The sequence below is a fragment of the Tenrec ecaudatus genome, chromosome 10, assembly GCF_050624435.1.
Source record: "Tenrec ecaudatus isolate mTenEca1 chromosome 10, mTenEca1.hap1, whole genome shotgun sequence".
In the NCBI taxonomy this organism is placed as follows: domain Eukaryota; kingdom Metazoa; phylum Chordata; class Mammalia; order Afrosoricida; family Tenrecidae; genus Tenrec; species Tenrec ecaudatus.
The window spans coordinates 34,926,957-34,940,436 of NC_134539.1; the positions used below are offsets into that span (position 1 = coordinate 34,926,957).

Here is a 13,480-nt window from a genome sequence, read left to right on the forward strand (position 1 = left end):
GTCCAGTCTCCTAGAAAGCAGCAAGACTCGCCCACGTCAGCATATCTCCCCCCCCCCCCCCAGTGTATTAAGATGGCTTCTCTGTGGTGGCTGCTATTGCTTCTGTTCTCCTCGCCTGTAACAAAGCTTGGGAAGCGTGCTTGCTGCCTTGACTTGAGGCCCTGTGTGCTCCGGGCGCTGTGCTGGGCACTGTGGGAAGAAGATGCTGACGATACATGCCCCACCTGCTAAGGATTTCTAGGGTTGTTGTAATAGATGCCAAAGGATGAAGCCAGCTGATAGCCATGTCCTGACTTTTCTTGAGCCCTTTGACTTTAGCGTCTGGCACATCTCTTGTGGATGTACCATGTGTCAGACTTCCATCCTTGGACTGGCTGAGGATAACTCCGTGGCATGTATCTACCACATTTTGTTCGGCCGATCATCAATGGGTACGCTGCTGGCCAGTCCACTGTTGGGCTGTGGCGACCACTGCTCCCAGGAATCTAAAACCACGTGCAAAGCCATGCAGTCAGTTCAGACACAGAGCAACCCTGTGGGACAGAGGAGAACTGCCCCCGTGATAACTTTGCAGCAGTAGAAAGCTGCACCTCTCTCCAGGGCAGTGGCTGGTGGTTTTGAACTGCTGACCTTGCAGTTGGCAGCCCCGTGCTTCACTCACTACATCACCTGGGGCTTGGGCGAATAGGAGTGTAGGAAACGTTTCACTCCTGTCTGTTCATTGGACACCTACGCTGGGTAAGAAACCGTCCGGGGAAAGGAGACTTTGTGCTCCAGGCACATCTAGGCTAGGCACACAGATACAGATCACGTGCCCTCCTCTAAGGTGGAGGGCAGGCAGGGCATCCGGATAAGCTGAGGGAATGGCCGCAAAAGCTGGAGGGTTGTATGGCAGACAGAATCACTAAGGGCCCCAAAGTATTTCATCTGTGCCTTAAATGTCATGTCGACTAGATGCCACCAGGATGGAGGAGGCGTGATTCAGATCAAGTGTTAGTAATGAGCCCCCCAGATAGTCAAGGGTCTTGAATGCTGAGACAAGTTCCCCTTCTGGAAGGGTGAGCCACCGGAGGCTTCTGAGCAGCCGTGACTTGCTGTGTGCTGAGCACCTGTGCCTCTGTCACCTGCCTGCTTGACAATCTCAGCATTGCTCACATTCTCACACGGGTCCCATGTCTGTGAGCGGCATCACTACTTGTGGCCACTTGCAGAGACAGGGCAGGGGGCAAAGCAGAGCAAACGGACACGGTGCCGACAAAGCCTCTCTAAGTCCCGCAAAGACCTACACAGCCCAGATGCCCATTTGATGGCACTTGGACCTTGGTTTATTGTGAACGATCTCAGAAAAGGCCTGTTTATATCGGATGGAAAAGAAGCCAGCCCAGCCACGTAGAAAGAAACCTCAGAAAATAACGTAGTAGCAGCGATTGATCTCAAGGCTCAGATTGCGAGGAGGCAAATGAAATGATTTTGCCAACTGCTTCTCTGTGAAGCCATGGTGAAGAAAAAGAATATGTGTGTGTGTTCAGTATTGTCTGCTAATACAAAAATGGCTTGGTTATTATCCAGTTGATTTGATCGCTGTCGGGATGTAAGTGAGAAGGGACAAGTCCCGTACGAGTGGGCTCATTACACTGGCTTTGTGCGCCCAGAGAGACCATGAAGTGATTGCCTTCACACTCACAGATGTCCACACAGACATTTATTTGACAATGAAGTGTTTAACCCAAGCTTTCTGAAGTAGCACCCTGAGTGTTATCTCTTAAAATGTTTGGGGGGTGGGGGAGACATAAATCTAGCGAGTAATCATGTCAGCTAGATGCGTGCTTCACCCTGAAAGACCACATTACCTCCAAATGCCTCTACTGGGCGGCCGTAGGTTTAGCCTGGATGATGCTGAGTGTGTGCAGGCTTCAACCAAGTAGAAGGACCACGCTGGGCCAGCTCAGCCCCCTGTGTGCACTGTTGTTCTCCCTCATGTCCTTGACTTTGCCAAGCCAAAGAAATCAGGTTAAAGAGGCAGCAGCTTTGTGCTCTCTCTCACACACACACCCAGAACGACTAAACTTTTGTCTCTTATTCCCCCCAGGGAAGCTGAAGATCCTGTTTTGATCACAGTTGTTCGCTGCACATCGGTAAATGTCTTTCTGTGTTAGTTTCTCTCTGCTCTGGGCCTCCGGGGTGCAGGCATTGTGGAGAAAGCAGCCATGGGTCCAGGCGACAAGGACGCAGGCCGAAGCCCAGTGTTATGCAGAGTGGGCCAGTGGAAAGAGCATGGAACTAGGAGTTTCAGAGAGAGGTTGGAGTGGCATGACTTGGGGGAGTCATTCCGTTTCCCTTGTAGGGTAGGAGGGCAGCTCACTGCCTGTCTGTTTACTGGCTTTGCGTGAGCATCCCATGAGGTGCTGGAGCAGAGGAGCTCTCTGAGGCCGGGTGCAGCTCGCGACCGGGGTCCGAGGGGCCATGCGCCCGAGACAGGGAAGCTGCCAGAAAGTCCTCATCATGAGCGACTTGGCCACAAGCAGACACAAAATAAATCAGGGCATGGATAACCTTAATCATGCATTTAATAACCTAATCTCACTAACCACATACCAGATAACAAAAAACACCTCAAGGATGTCCACGTTCAGAAGCTATACAAGTTGCATTTTGTGCTTATAATACAATAGAAAGTCATGATGATTAAAGAGTTAGCACTGTATCTCACTGCCATCGAGTGGATGTCAACTCAGAGTGGCCCTGCCCTGCCCTGCCCTGTGAGTTTCCGAGGCCGTCGCTCTTCACAGGAGTAAAAAGCTCGTCTTTCTCCCAAGGAGTGGCTGGTGGTTTACATCGAATGGCCGTGCAGATCGCAGCCCAGTACGTAACCACGACCCCATCAGGGCTCCTATAATCATTTGGGGATGAAAATGTAATATTCTTACTCAATATGGAGTAAAAGCCAACATCCAAATTGCCATTTTAGGCAGTGCAAAAACTATGAAAGATTAGAACTACTTTTTACAACTTACTACGTGCAGTTGGAGCAGGGTAACATTTATAGCCTTAAATGTGTCAATAATTTTAATAAGGAAATTGGTCAATTAAATATTTAGTACAAGAAGCTTAGAAAAAGAAAACAAAACAGAATAAAGACAATAATAAATATTAAAATCTGAATGATACTTTTTAAAAAACCAGAGAAGTGTACAATAAATTCCAGAGCTGATTTTTTTTAAGGGTGAAAAAGCAATGCTAACTAGGTTTTGTTTAAGGCAAACTTTAAGGAAAAGAAACATATGGAAACTATTTGAAGAAGACTGAAATATTTATTACTAAAGGATGTAAAAATTGAGTATTAAATAAGATGCATACTGTGTTCCTTGATGGTCAGGTTAAGTATTATTAATATGTCAGTTATTCTCATTTTAATTTATAAGCTGAATTAAACTTTTTTGCAAGGTTTTATCAGGAATGTTACAAAATGTGTCAAGGTGAGGTTTACTACAAAAACATTTTTAAAAAAAGAATAATGAAAATAGACTTACTGTACCAGATTTTTAAACAAATAAAAGCTACAGTAATTAAAACAGTATAATAATTCGTGAGATGTTGAACTTTGGAGTGAAATCAAATAGAAAGTCCAAGACTTGAGCATGTGATAAACAGGCCATTCCATCAGTGAGAGAGAAGATAACTATTCAAGAAAGATATTGGGACATTCTCTTAAGTATGAAAAAAACCCCTAAAGTTTCACCTGAGACCTCATTCAATTGGTGTTAAAGAATTCAACATAAAAAATAAGCCACAAAAATGTAGACAACAGTGTTGGGGCCCTACCTGATGATAGCTGTGGGGAGCCTTCCCAAGCCCTTGGGAAGTGGGGTGAGCACATCACGGGACTGGGCGGTGTGATGGTATGTAGCTACAGCATTTCTGTGGCTCAGAAAACTCCCAGCCCCCAAAACACAGACATTGTGGCCCTCTGAGCTTTGACAGGCGTTGCCTTTTGCTTTTGTTTTTTGGAAATAGAGTAGAAAAAAACAAAACCTACATAAATATGACAGCCAAGTGTTTTACACACAAATAAATGGAAGTTTTGCTATTCTGAAGAGAGTTTGTCTAAAACGATGGGAAACTAGAGAACACTAATCAATATGCATGATCATGCGGGTGTTAAACATCCCGCAATTCAGCTGGTGATCATCTCACCAAAGGACAGCTTAATCTTTTTATTTTTAATCGTTTTATTAGGGGCTCGTACAACTCTTATCACAATCCATACATCAATTGTGTAAAGCATATATATACATTCATTGCCCTCATCATTCTCAAAACATTTGTTCTCCACCTAAGCCCTTGGCATCAGCTCCTCATTTTTCCCCTTCCTCCCCGCATCCCCTCCCTCTTGAACCCTTGATAATTTATAAATTATTATTTTAGGACATCTTAATCTTGATTAGACGGTTCTTCCTACTTCACTTCCAAGAAATGAAAGCAGGAAACAATGCTTGCTGAGAGGGAAACAGCAAATGAAGTTTCTTCTGAAAAAGTGAAACATTTATAACAACCGAACTTGCTGCTGTTAAGTCAGTTCTTAACAGCATTCAGAATTGGGAGCCTGTAGGACTGGAGAGAGCTGCCCTGTGGGCTTCCTCAAAAAGGAGGAGAAGGAGGAGGTTATGGTGACTGCTTTCAGGGGTCCCAAAGAGGGCGATCTGGGTAGATTATCTCCAAGGACTCAGGACTGTCATAGAGGCCTATTAGGAGGCTGTGTTAGGAACATGGAAAACTGCAGTGGTGAAGGAAAAGGCCAGAGAACTTGCCTTGAGGAATCCCCCCCCCCCCCTCAGCCATCTCCCCTTATCACACACATGCTAATTCTTCAAAGATAACAATGGTTATCCTGTGAAGTTGGGGGAGGGGGAGCTCACTCCATCTACCCTACAGGCATGACCTAGCCCCTTCAGATTTCTTATTATTTCCCCAAATCCAAGAACATTTCAAAGGAGCGCAGTTTGAGTCCCTGGAGCATGCCAAAACCGCCCGTCAGATGTAAAAATCGAAGGAGAGTTAGAGAATCAGACCCTCGCACAGGAGCATCACATCCTTTTGGTCGTGTGGCTAAGTGTCACAACCGGCTCTCAGTGACAAACACTACAGCCAGCCTCTGAAGACTCTGCCCCACTCTGGGGAAAGGGTACCGCCCAGAGGACTGAAAGGAGCCTAGGCTCAATCCCAGGGCTTCCAGCTCCTGTAGGTGTGCAGCTCTAAGAGGCTGAAGCACCGTACGAAGGGGAAATGACGTGGCCCAGATGGAGGGTTATTTTGTTTACTACAAACCCACACGCCCCACCCCCCTTTGGTTTGCTTTCCTAGTTATATATGTTTGAGTAATAAATCATAGCTGTCGAGTAATAAACCGTGGCTTAAAATCCAAGTGGCCTTCACAGCCTGCCTCTGCTTGTCTTCCTCTCACCCCGGCCATTTCCTGCCATGTTGAAGCTTCAGTCGTTTGGGGGCACATCAGGAATGGGATCCTTGGATAGTATGAAAAGAGAGGTTTTTTTTAATGGGTTGTCATTTAATGTCCTGTCCTGTGGGTCCCAGTGAAATCCAGAATGGCCGTGGGTGTGTGTTTAAGTCCCGAGAGGGCAGGCAAACCTTCCGTGTCGTTCTGAAGTGGGCTGTGCTGCATGTCTTGCAGGGGGTTCCCAAGTCGTCCTTCCTGACTGAGGAAAAAAGAGCCAGGCTGAGGACCAACCCCGTGAAGGTGCACTTTGCCGAGGAAGTCCGCATCAGCGGCCACAGCCAGGTGGGTCGCTAGTCAGAGGAGGAAGCCGTGCGGGGAGCTGCCTCCTGGTGGTGACTCGGGAGAGGAGCCGTGCCTGTGAGTCTGAGCAGCTCCTTCTGCCTGTGTCGGGTTGACAGACTCGGGAGTCAATCTGCCTTTACAACTCTTTGAGCCAAGCCTTTGGCTGTGGTTTAGGCTTGAACTTAATTTATATCGTCGTCAGTAGCAAAAATCAAACTCGCTGCCCTTGAATCATGCCATAGCAACACTGTAAGACAGGGTAGAAAGAACTGCCCCTGTGGGTCTGCGAGACGATAACTCAGTGGTTCTCAAACAGTGGGTCGCAACCCCTTTGGGGGTCAAATGACCCTTTCACAGGGGTTGCCCGATTCATAACCATAGCAAAATGACAGTGCAGAAGTAGCAATGGAAATACTTTTATGATTGGGGGTCCCCACAGTATGAGGAACTATATGAAAGGGTCGCAGCCTGAGGAAGGTTGAGAACCGCTGCTCTAACTCTTTAGGGGAGCAGAAAGCCTTGCCTTTCTCCCAAGGAGCGGCTGGTGCTTTTGAACTGCTGACCTTGCACTTAGCAGCCCAACGTGTAACCACTATGCCCCCAGGGCTCCAGGTGCTTTTTATTTATTTGTTTGTTTGTTTGTTTGTTTTCCAAAAGAAAGCCTCATCTATTGGGTATTTATCATGTGTACCTAAATTTTATGTGTACCTAGTCCTTAGTTACTACTTTGGCAGATGAGGAAGCAGAGGCGGAGAGAAGTTAAGAATTTTAACCCCTATGGTCACATAGCAACGAAGTACAGGAGCCCCGGCCGTGGGACTTCAGACGCAGAGACAGTGAGTGAGTCAGGAAGGGTTTATCACTGTAGCCTACCTGTTCATCGGCAAATGTTTAAAAGATAATAACATCGCTTCTTAAACTTTCCCCCTGGGAACACATTGGCCTACCTAGTCAGATCTTCGTTAGTTAAAAGGTGATAAAATGGGTTGGAAAACTTTCCTCTTCAAAGCACGATGGCCTACCTGTTCAGATCTTCAACTATTTAAAAGAGGCTAAAATTGGTTTCCTTCCCCCCCCACACACACACACACACACTGGAAATGTAAAGAGACCTCTTCAGGGATACACAGTCGCCCTGGAAGAATCTGGAATAGTAAGTAAGCCACCATTTTAAAGACAGGCTTCATCTTACTGATAGTTAAAGGAATACAAGAGAACATACTAAGATGTAACATGAAAAAGCTCACGTACCACTGTGCGCATGGAAGTCTTGATGCTGAGAAAGTGGTTGAACTCATGCGTTAACTCGTGGCTTTGTAAATTCGCTTAATCTTTTAGAGACGGGATGGGCAGTGGAGTACAGGGTGTGGGGCAGTGATTTCTGGGTCGATCTAGTGAATCTTAACAACTATGCCAACTGTGCAATGTCCAGGGAGGCTAAGATCAACCACTTCTGACACCCGATTGTGTGGCAGGTAACAAATGCCACCCCCCACACCAACTGCATCCTGTGGGAAGCCCAGCTGTCCTGCCCTATTCAGCTCAGACCCCAGCTGTCCTGCTTCTCTTCTCTCTCATTCCTAGTTACCTGGAGCTGGCCGAGCAGATGCTGGCTGGCCGCTCAGGAAACCAAGGACTCTTTCTAGTTCTGCCGGCCAGCCTCCTCTTTCTCTTCCTTATGCAGCCAGGGCTAGGTCAGTGGGTCCCAGCTGCAAATTCAGGAACCCATATAACTCCCTTTACTCTAGACCAGCCAGTCCCAAACTTGGGATTTTTCGCTAACTCCTCAAAATAGTAGCTGCAATCCACAGGACTCCCTCCACTTCCGCCTAGCTGCGGCGACAACACACAGAGCTCGTGGGAGACAGCAATCCCACGACAGCGGCGTTCACATAACAGACATTTCCAAATGAAGAGATGAGCCGGGTGAGGTCTGCGAGGGCTCACAACATGGAGGGTCCATGTCCCGAGGGGACGTGCTGTCCTCTCCCATGCGTTGTCGCCAACCAGGAAGCTCCAGGTGGACTCCAGGGTGCTAGGCTCTCACTGGTTTTACCATGTGATCGTGATCGATTATATTATGTCTCATGAGGCTTCATTAGCATGACACCCCCAGGGAGCCCTCTTAGCCCCAACTCATAAGCCTCAGTGGTTGGCCTGGCTTCCAGGAGCCGAGACCCAAGCCCAAATGTGATCGCACATCTTGGGAGGGTGAAAAACAAACTTTCTGAACTCCTGAATGCCGTAGGAAATGGTTTACAACAGTATTCCTATTGATTGAACCTGCTAACTCACTGAAATGTAAACATCCACGCTTTTCAAGGTAATGGTCGTGGCAAAGGAAACATCTTCAAGGTCAGGTGTGAGCAGTTGTTTTGGTTCCAACTCACGGGGACCCCGTACCCCCAGGGAGCCCTGCCTGGGCCAGGGCCAGCTGCAGTCATTGCCGCTCCAGCCCAGTGTTGCAGCCACCGGTCAGTCCATCTCCTGAAGGCGCTTCCTTCCTTTCACTGACCCTCTACTTTGCCGACCCAGTGTCCTCTCGGGACTGGGCTCTCCTCCCGGGTCCAAAGTACGAGAGATGCAGCCTTGTCATCCTTGCTGCTGAGGAGCTTTCTGACGGTACTTCTTCCAAGACAGAGCTTCTCATTCTGCTGGCAGACTCTTGGATAGTCCATGTCCGTGTTGTTGTCGGTGCATGGAGTGGGTCCTGACTCATGTGCAACAGGACGAAACAGCACCCGCTCCTCACAGCTCTTCTGAGCCCATGATTTTCAACCAAAATGTCAATCCATTCCGTCAAGAGCCTTCCTCTCGTTTGTTGCCTCTCCAATTTACCAATCGCGGTGTCCTACTCCGGGGACTGGTCTCTCCTGACAACACGCCCAAAATACAAGACCCCGTCTTGTCATCCTTACCTCGGAGGGGCATTCTGGCTGTACTTTCAAGACAAAACGCTTTGTTCTGTTGGCGATGCACGGTCCTTTCACTGTTCTTTGCCAACACCCTAGTTCCAATCCGTCTGTTTTTCTTCGGTCTTCCTGATGCAGTGTCCCACTTTCACCTGCGTATGGAGCAACGGACAAGATCGTTGTGTGGGTCCGGCAGACCCTTAGTCCTCCAAGGAGCACGCTCGCTTTCCAGCACGTCAAGAGGGCGTGTGCTGCAGTCACCTAATGCAAGGCGGCCTGTGCTCTCTGCACTGCTGCTTCCATGAGCATTGGTTATGGGCCCAAGCAACACATCCAAGCAAAGAAACCTTTGGCAGGTCAATCTCTTCTCCGTTTTGCATGATGTTCCCTAGTGGTCCGGTTGTGAGGATTTTTGTTTTCTTAGCATGGAGTTGTAATCCAAGGCCACAATCCTTGATCTTCATCAGCAAGCGCTTTAAGTCCGCCTCACCTTCAGCAAGCCAGGTTGCGCATTTCTATATGGAAGGTTGTTAATAAGCCTTCCTCCAGTCCGGGAACCATATTCTTCTTCATATATAATAATAAGTGGGAGAGTGGTCAAATAAATTCTGAAGTCAGCTCAATCAGATGTTGTAAAGCTATTAAAATGATAACCCTTAAGCCCTCATGAAGATGTGTACATGAAATGAGTGTTAGACAAAAACAAAGCAAAAAAAACTGAAGATGGAATTTTACATAGTCGAATATTTTAGCTTTCTATTATTTTAAAATATAGCTACAAATTGGAAATGGCCTTAGAGAAAAGTCAGGAATAGTAGATATGTGTAGCGGTTATGGATGTGATTCTTTGGTAGACATGCTAAATCACAAACAGCAAAGAACAAATAAAGGCAGATATTTCCCCCTTGGAAAATCTAAAGGGTCAGACTTCTAAATTCCTGGCGAGAAAGAGATAAAATGCTAACCACGTGAACAGTTGGAAATCGTCCGTCCTGGACTTGGGGTGAAAGGACTCTGTCGTGAGAACATAGCCCTTGTTCTTTGAAAACCGCTGTGGTTTTAAAAACCAGGAAGCGATCAGATGGTGCTTGGTGAGCGAGCATCTTGTTTAGAAGACATACGGGCCCTTGTGTTTAGAAGAGTCCTGATTCCTCTCGGAAAGGCTCTCAGGTTTTGTTAAGAGAAGACTACACACCTCTGTACCCGGTGGGCCTTCTTCCCAAACTCTTTCAGAGACACCTGCTAGGGAACGTTCTAGCTCGAATCTACGGGTCTCTCGACCCTCTCAGCATCCCTGCAGGCCGTTGTACCTACAGCTGGACATTCAGAGCGCTTTAAGAAAGCTGACCCTGGTGGGCGGGGCATTCCTGAAACCCAAAGGTAATTCTCCACTGCCCTACGCCACTGCAGGAGTCTGGGCTGGCACAAAGTCAGCAGACCTGGACCACTCCCGCGTCTCCTTCCCAAAGAGCCCTTTCGAGAGCAGCAGCGCCCCTTAGGAGAACTCACCAGCCAGGGGTGATGGGAGGGCTGAGTGAAGCAGGGAGCAAGGCTCTCCCCCCTGGGTGCATCTTGACACGGAACGTGGCCATGAAACAGTCTTTGAGTGAGCTCTCCAGGCCGCACATGGGCTGATTTCAGACAGTGGGCATGCCTGCCATCTTACTTGCCAAATTGCATCCTGCAAGGGTGGCAGCCAGTAGGGAATGCCAGCCCGGGTCAAAACTCACTCTACTCCGCCGTCTGTTACGTCTGACAGATCTCGTGCCGGATGGCAAAGGATGCTTTTCTCTGTGTGGCGTGTCTGAGCCCACTGCAGAAGTCCTGAGCTGCCCTACATCGACCCTGGCCATGGTGAGGTGGCGAAAAGGAGGCCGCTGCCCTAGACAGTCAGCGCTGGGGCTGGCTGGGCACTTCTCCCCATCAAGGGCAAGAAGGACAGATTTTAATGCAACGCTGTGTCTTCCAGGGTCATTCTCTGCTGTGCATGCCCAACGTACTCAAGCTGTACTTGGAGAATGGACAGACCAAAGCGTTCAAGTTTGAGGCAAACACAACTGTCAAGGTATGAAGCGCAAACTTCTCTTCTCTTTCCCAGTCTGAGTGTGCTGGCTCTCAGGACCAGCAGGCATCTGGCTCTGTGTCTGCTCTTCGGGTCTGCAGTCACCTGGATCTGAGCACCTGCAATTAGCCAAGCCCGGGGTTACCTTAGTTCTTTGCACCATATTTTTATCACCATCTTACCCGAGAGGAAATCGAGGCTCAGAGAGGTGAAGTGACTTGTCCAGCATCTTCTGATCATAACCTCGAGCTCCCTTGAACAGCTGGACTTCCTGCCTCTCTAGTGGGCGTTGGTCCCCCTGCTACTCAAAAGAGCAGAGCTACCCGCAAGCCAGGCAGAATGTCACAGGAGGCCCAGTTTCTGCGCTGCATGGAGGTCAGTCCAGCTGATGAGGTGCCCCTCTCCTGAGATACCCTGCGTGGGGAACAGAGCCAGCCAAGGGGAGCTCGCAGTCTTGTTAGGGGAGGGCGGACCTTCGGGTTGCTCCCAGCCATCCAGGGCTGGATGAAAGAAGAGCCATAAAAAGCAGGGGTGGAAAAAGGGCAAAAACAGTCTGTTCCATCCCATGGCGTCAGTCAAGGCTCTGGAAAGAAGTCAGCAGGAGTGGGGTCTTGAAGGACAATGGGGACAGAGCATCCGTCTGAGGGAGTCACAGGAAGTGATGCAGGGAGCCGGTCCAATGGAACATCCTTGAGAAACTGTGAACGGCCCCACGGGGCTGGTGCAGGTGGTGTTCCTGGGGGAGGAGTGGGACAAGCTGACTGTGGAACCTCAAATGCCAGCCTATAGATTTGGGAGGTTTGATCTGAAGACCGTAAGAGATGGCACTGTGTTAGTCTGGGTACTTTAGTGAAACAAATCCACAGAAACCCATAAGAATCAGAGGGAGTTTTATATAAAGGGTAGGTACACATCAAGAAAACATCCCAACCCAGTTCAGCCCAAGCCCACAAGTCCAACATTAACCCATTAACCCATATGTCTAACACCAATCCACAAAGTCCTCCTCCATCTCACAAAACACACCCAATGATGCCGACTGCCGGAGGAAAGCCGAGTCAGTGAACGTGTAAGCATCTCAGCACTGGCAGGGTTCTCCACACGGCTGCTCCAGCACCCAGGGCTGCATCAGGATAGGTCCATGTGGCTTCTCCTTGGGGATGTCTTGTAGGAAGTCAGCCTTGCCAGCTAAAGCAGGGAACTGGCTAAGGCAGCTGCACCCTGGTCCGACCGTCAGAAAGCAAAAACCTGAGAACTCAAAAGGCGAGGCTCACCGAGCCATTTATCTCTCCACCCTTCAATTAACCCCTCATGTGTTGATCAGCCAGGTTGGCACAGTAAACTAAATCAGGCATCAATTTTTTTTAACAAGGGAGTCAATGGTGTTCCATTGAGTCCCCAATAAGGGAAAACCAAGAAACCAAACTCACTGCCATTGAGTCTATGCCAACTCCCAGAGGCCTGTAAGAGGGTAGAATAGCCCCTGCGGGCTTCCGAGACTGTAACTCTTCACAAGAGAAGAAAGCCCAGTCTTTACCCCCCAGGAAAGGAAGCCAACAGCTGTCAAACAGTGGAACACTTAGCCAGCTCTCTTCCTCCAGCTGCTGGGGGAAGGTGGGCCAGTGAACGCCCAGTAACGGGCGGTAGCCAAGACGTAGGTGTGCACAGGCACACAGGAACACACACCGTGCACACACATGCGTACCTGCTGAGTTCTTCCTTTGGCACTTCTTAGACGGCTCCAAGAAACCTATCCTTTCCGACCTTCCTGGAAGTGTGACTTGGGAGGCTCTACCGAAAGCCTTTGTGAACCTGGGAAGGCCCAAGCCCAGGCAGAGGAGGGAGTGTGCCCCGAGGGAGGAGTGGTGTTGGTTGTGTTGATGCCGGGAGCCCTGGGGGCACAGGCAAGTGCTCAGCTGCTGACTGACAGGTCGGCAGTTTGAAACCCCCAGCTGCTCTTCAGGAGGAAGATGTGCCGTCTACTTCCCTAAGTATTTCAGCCTCAGAAGCCCCACAAGCCGCTCCACTCTTCCTATAGGATTGTTACAGGGGAAAGGCAATTGGACGGCAACAGGTTTAGGTTTTGGGGGGGGGGTTGTCCTATATGACAGACACTGTCCTGGCCCAACCTTGAATGTAATCTCACTGAATGCCCCAGGGTGTGACGTGACCACTGTGAGTAGCCCCCTCTTTGCGGTCAAGAGAACAGGCCCCAAGAGATCAAAAGCTTGCCGAGGTCCACTAGCTCCCACCTGCGTTCATATGTGGTCTGCATGGATCCTGCCCTGCTCAGCCCCCAGGCATACACAGGAAGTCTGTGTGGACGCGTTAGACAGGGCTCTGCCTCTGTCATCTCTGATCCAAGTGGATTGGAAGGGATGCTTCCTTTAAACTGTGTCCCCGTGTGGCATGGTGGCCAGAAAGACTGTGAGGCGATTCACAGTGAATACACCCATCATAGGGGCGTTAAGCCCAAGATGATAGGAGTCGGGAAAATGATCAAGGACTTAGCCAGTCTAATCCTGTAGGAACCAAGATTTTAATAAATCACGTCTCGGAGCTCTTCGTGATATAGAGACGGAAGGCTACAAGCAAATGCGGTGAGGAGGAGGGCGCCGTTCAAGTCAATTCAGGGACTTCTGTCCCCTCTCATACCAAGGAAAGCGAAGTCCTTGCATCGGAAAACCCCCTGTCCCCAAAACAAGGACA

General features: G+C 49.1%; 1 protein-coding gene across 1 annotated transcript in view; it reads left to right on the top strand.

Moving 5' to 3' along the window:
* FRMPD1 (FERM and PDZ domain containing 1) overlaps positions 1 to 13,480 on the top strand; it is a 48,645-nt gene that overhangs the window by 16,496 nt on the left and 18,669 nt on the right. Inside the window, exons 4-6 of the mRNA XM_075558983.1 lie at positions 2,090 to 2,135; positions 5,690 to 5,797; positions 10,679 to 10,774. Coding sequence (XP_075415098.1) covers positions 2,090 to 2,135; positions 5,690 to 5,797; positions 10,679 to 10,774 — 250 coding nt within the window. The remainder of the gene's footprint in view (positions 1 to 2,089; positions 2,136 to 5,689; positions 5,798 to 10,678; positions 10,775 to 13,480) is intronic.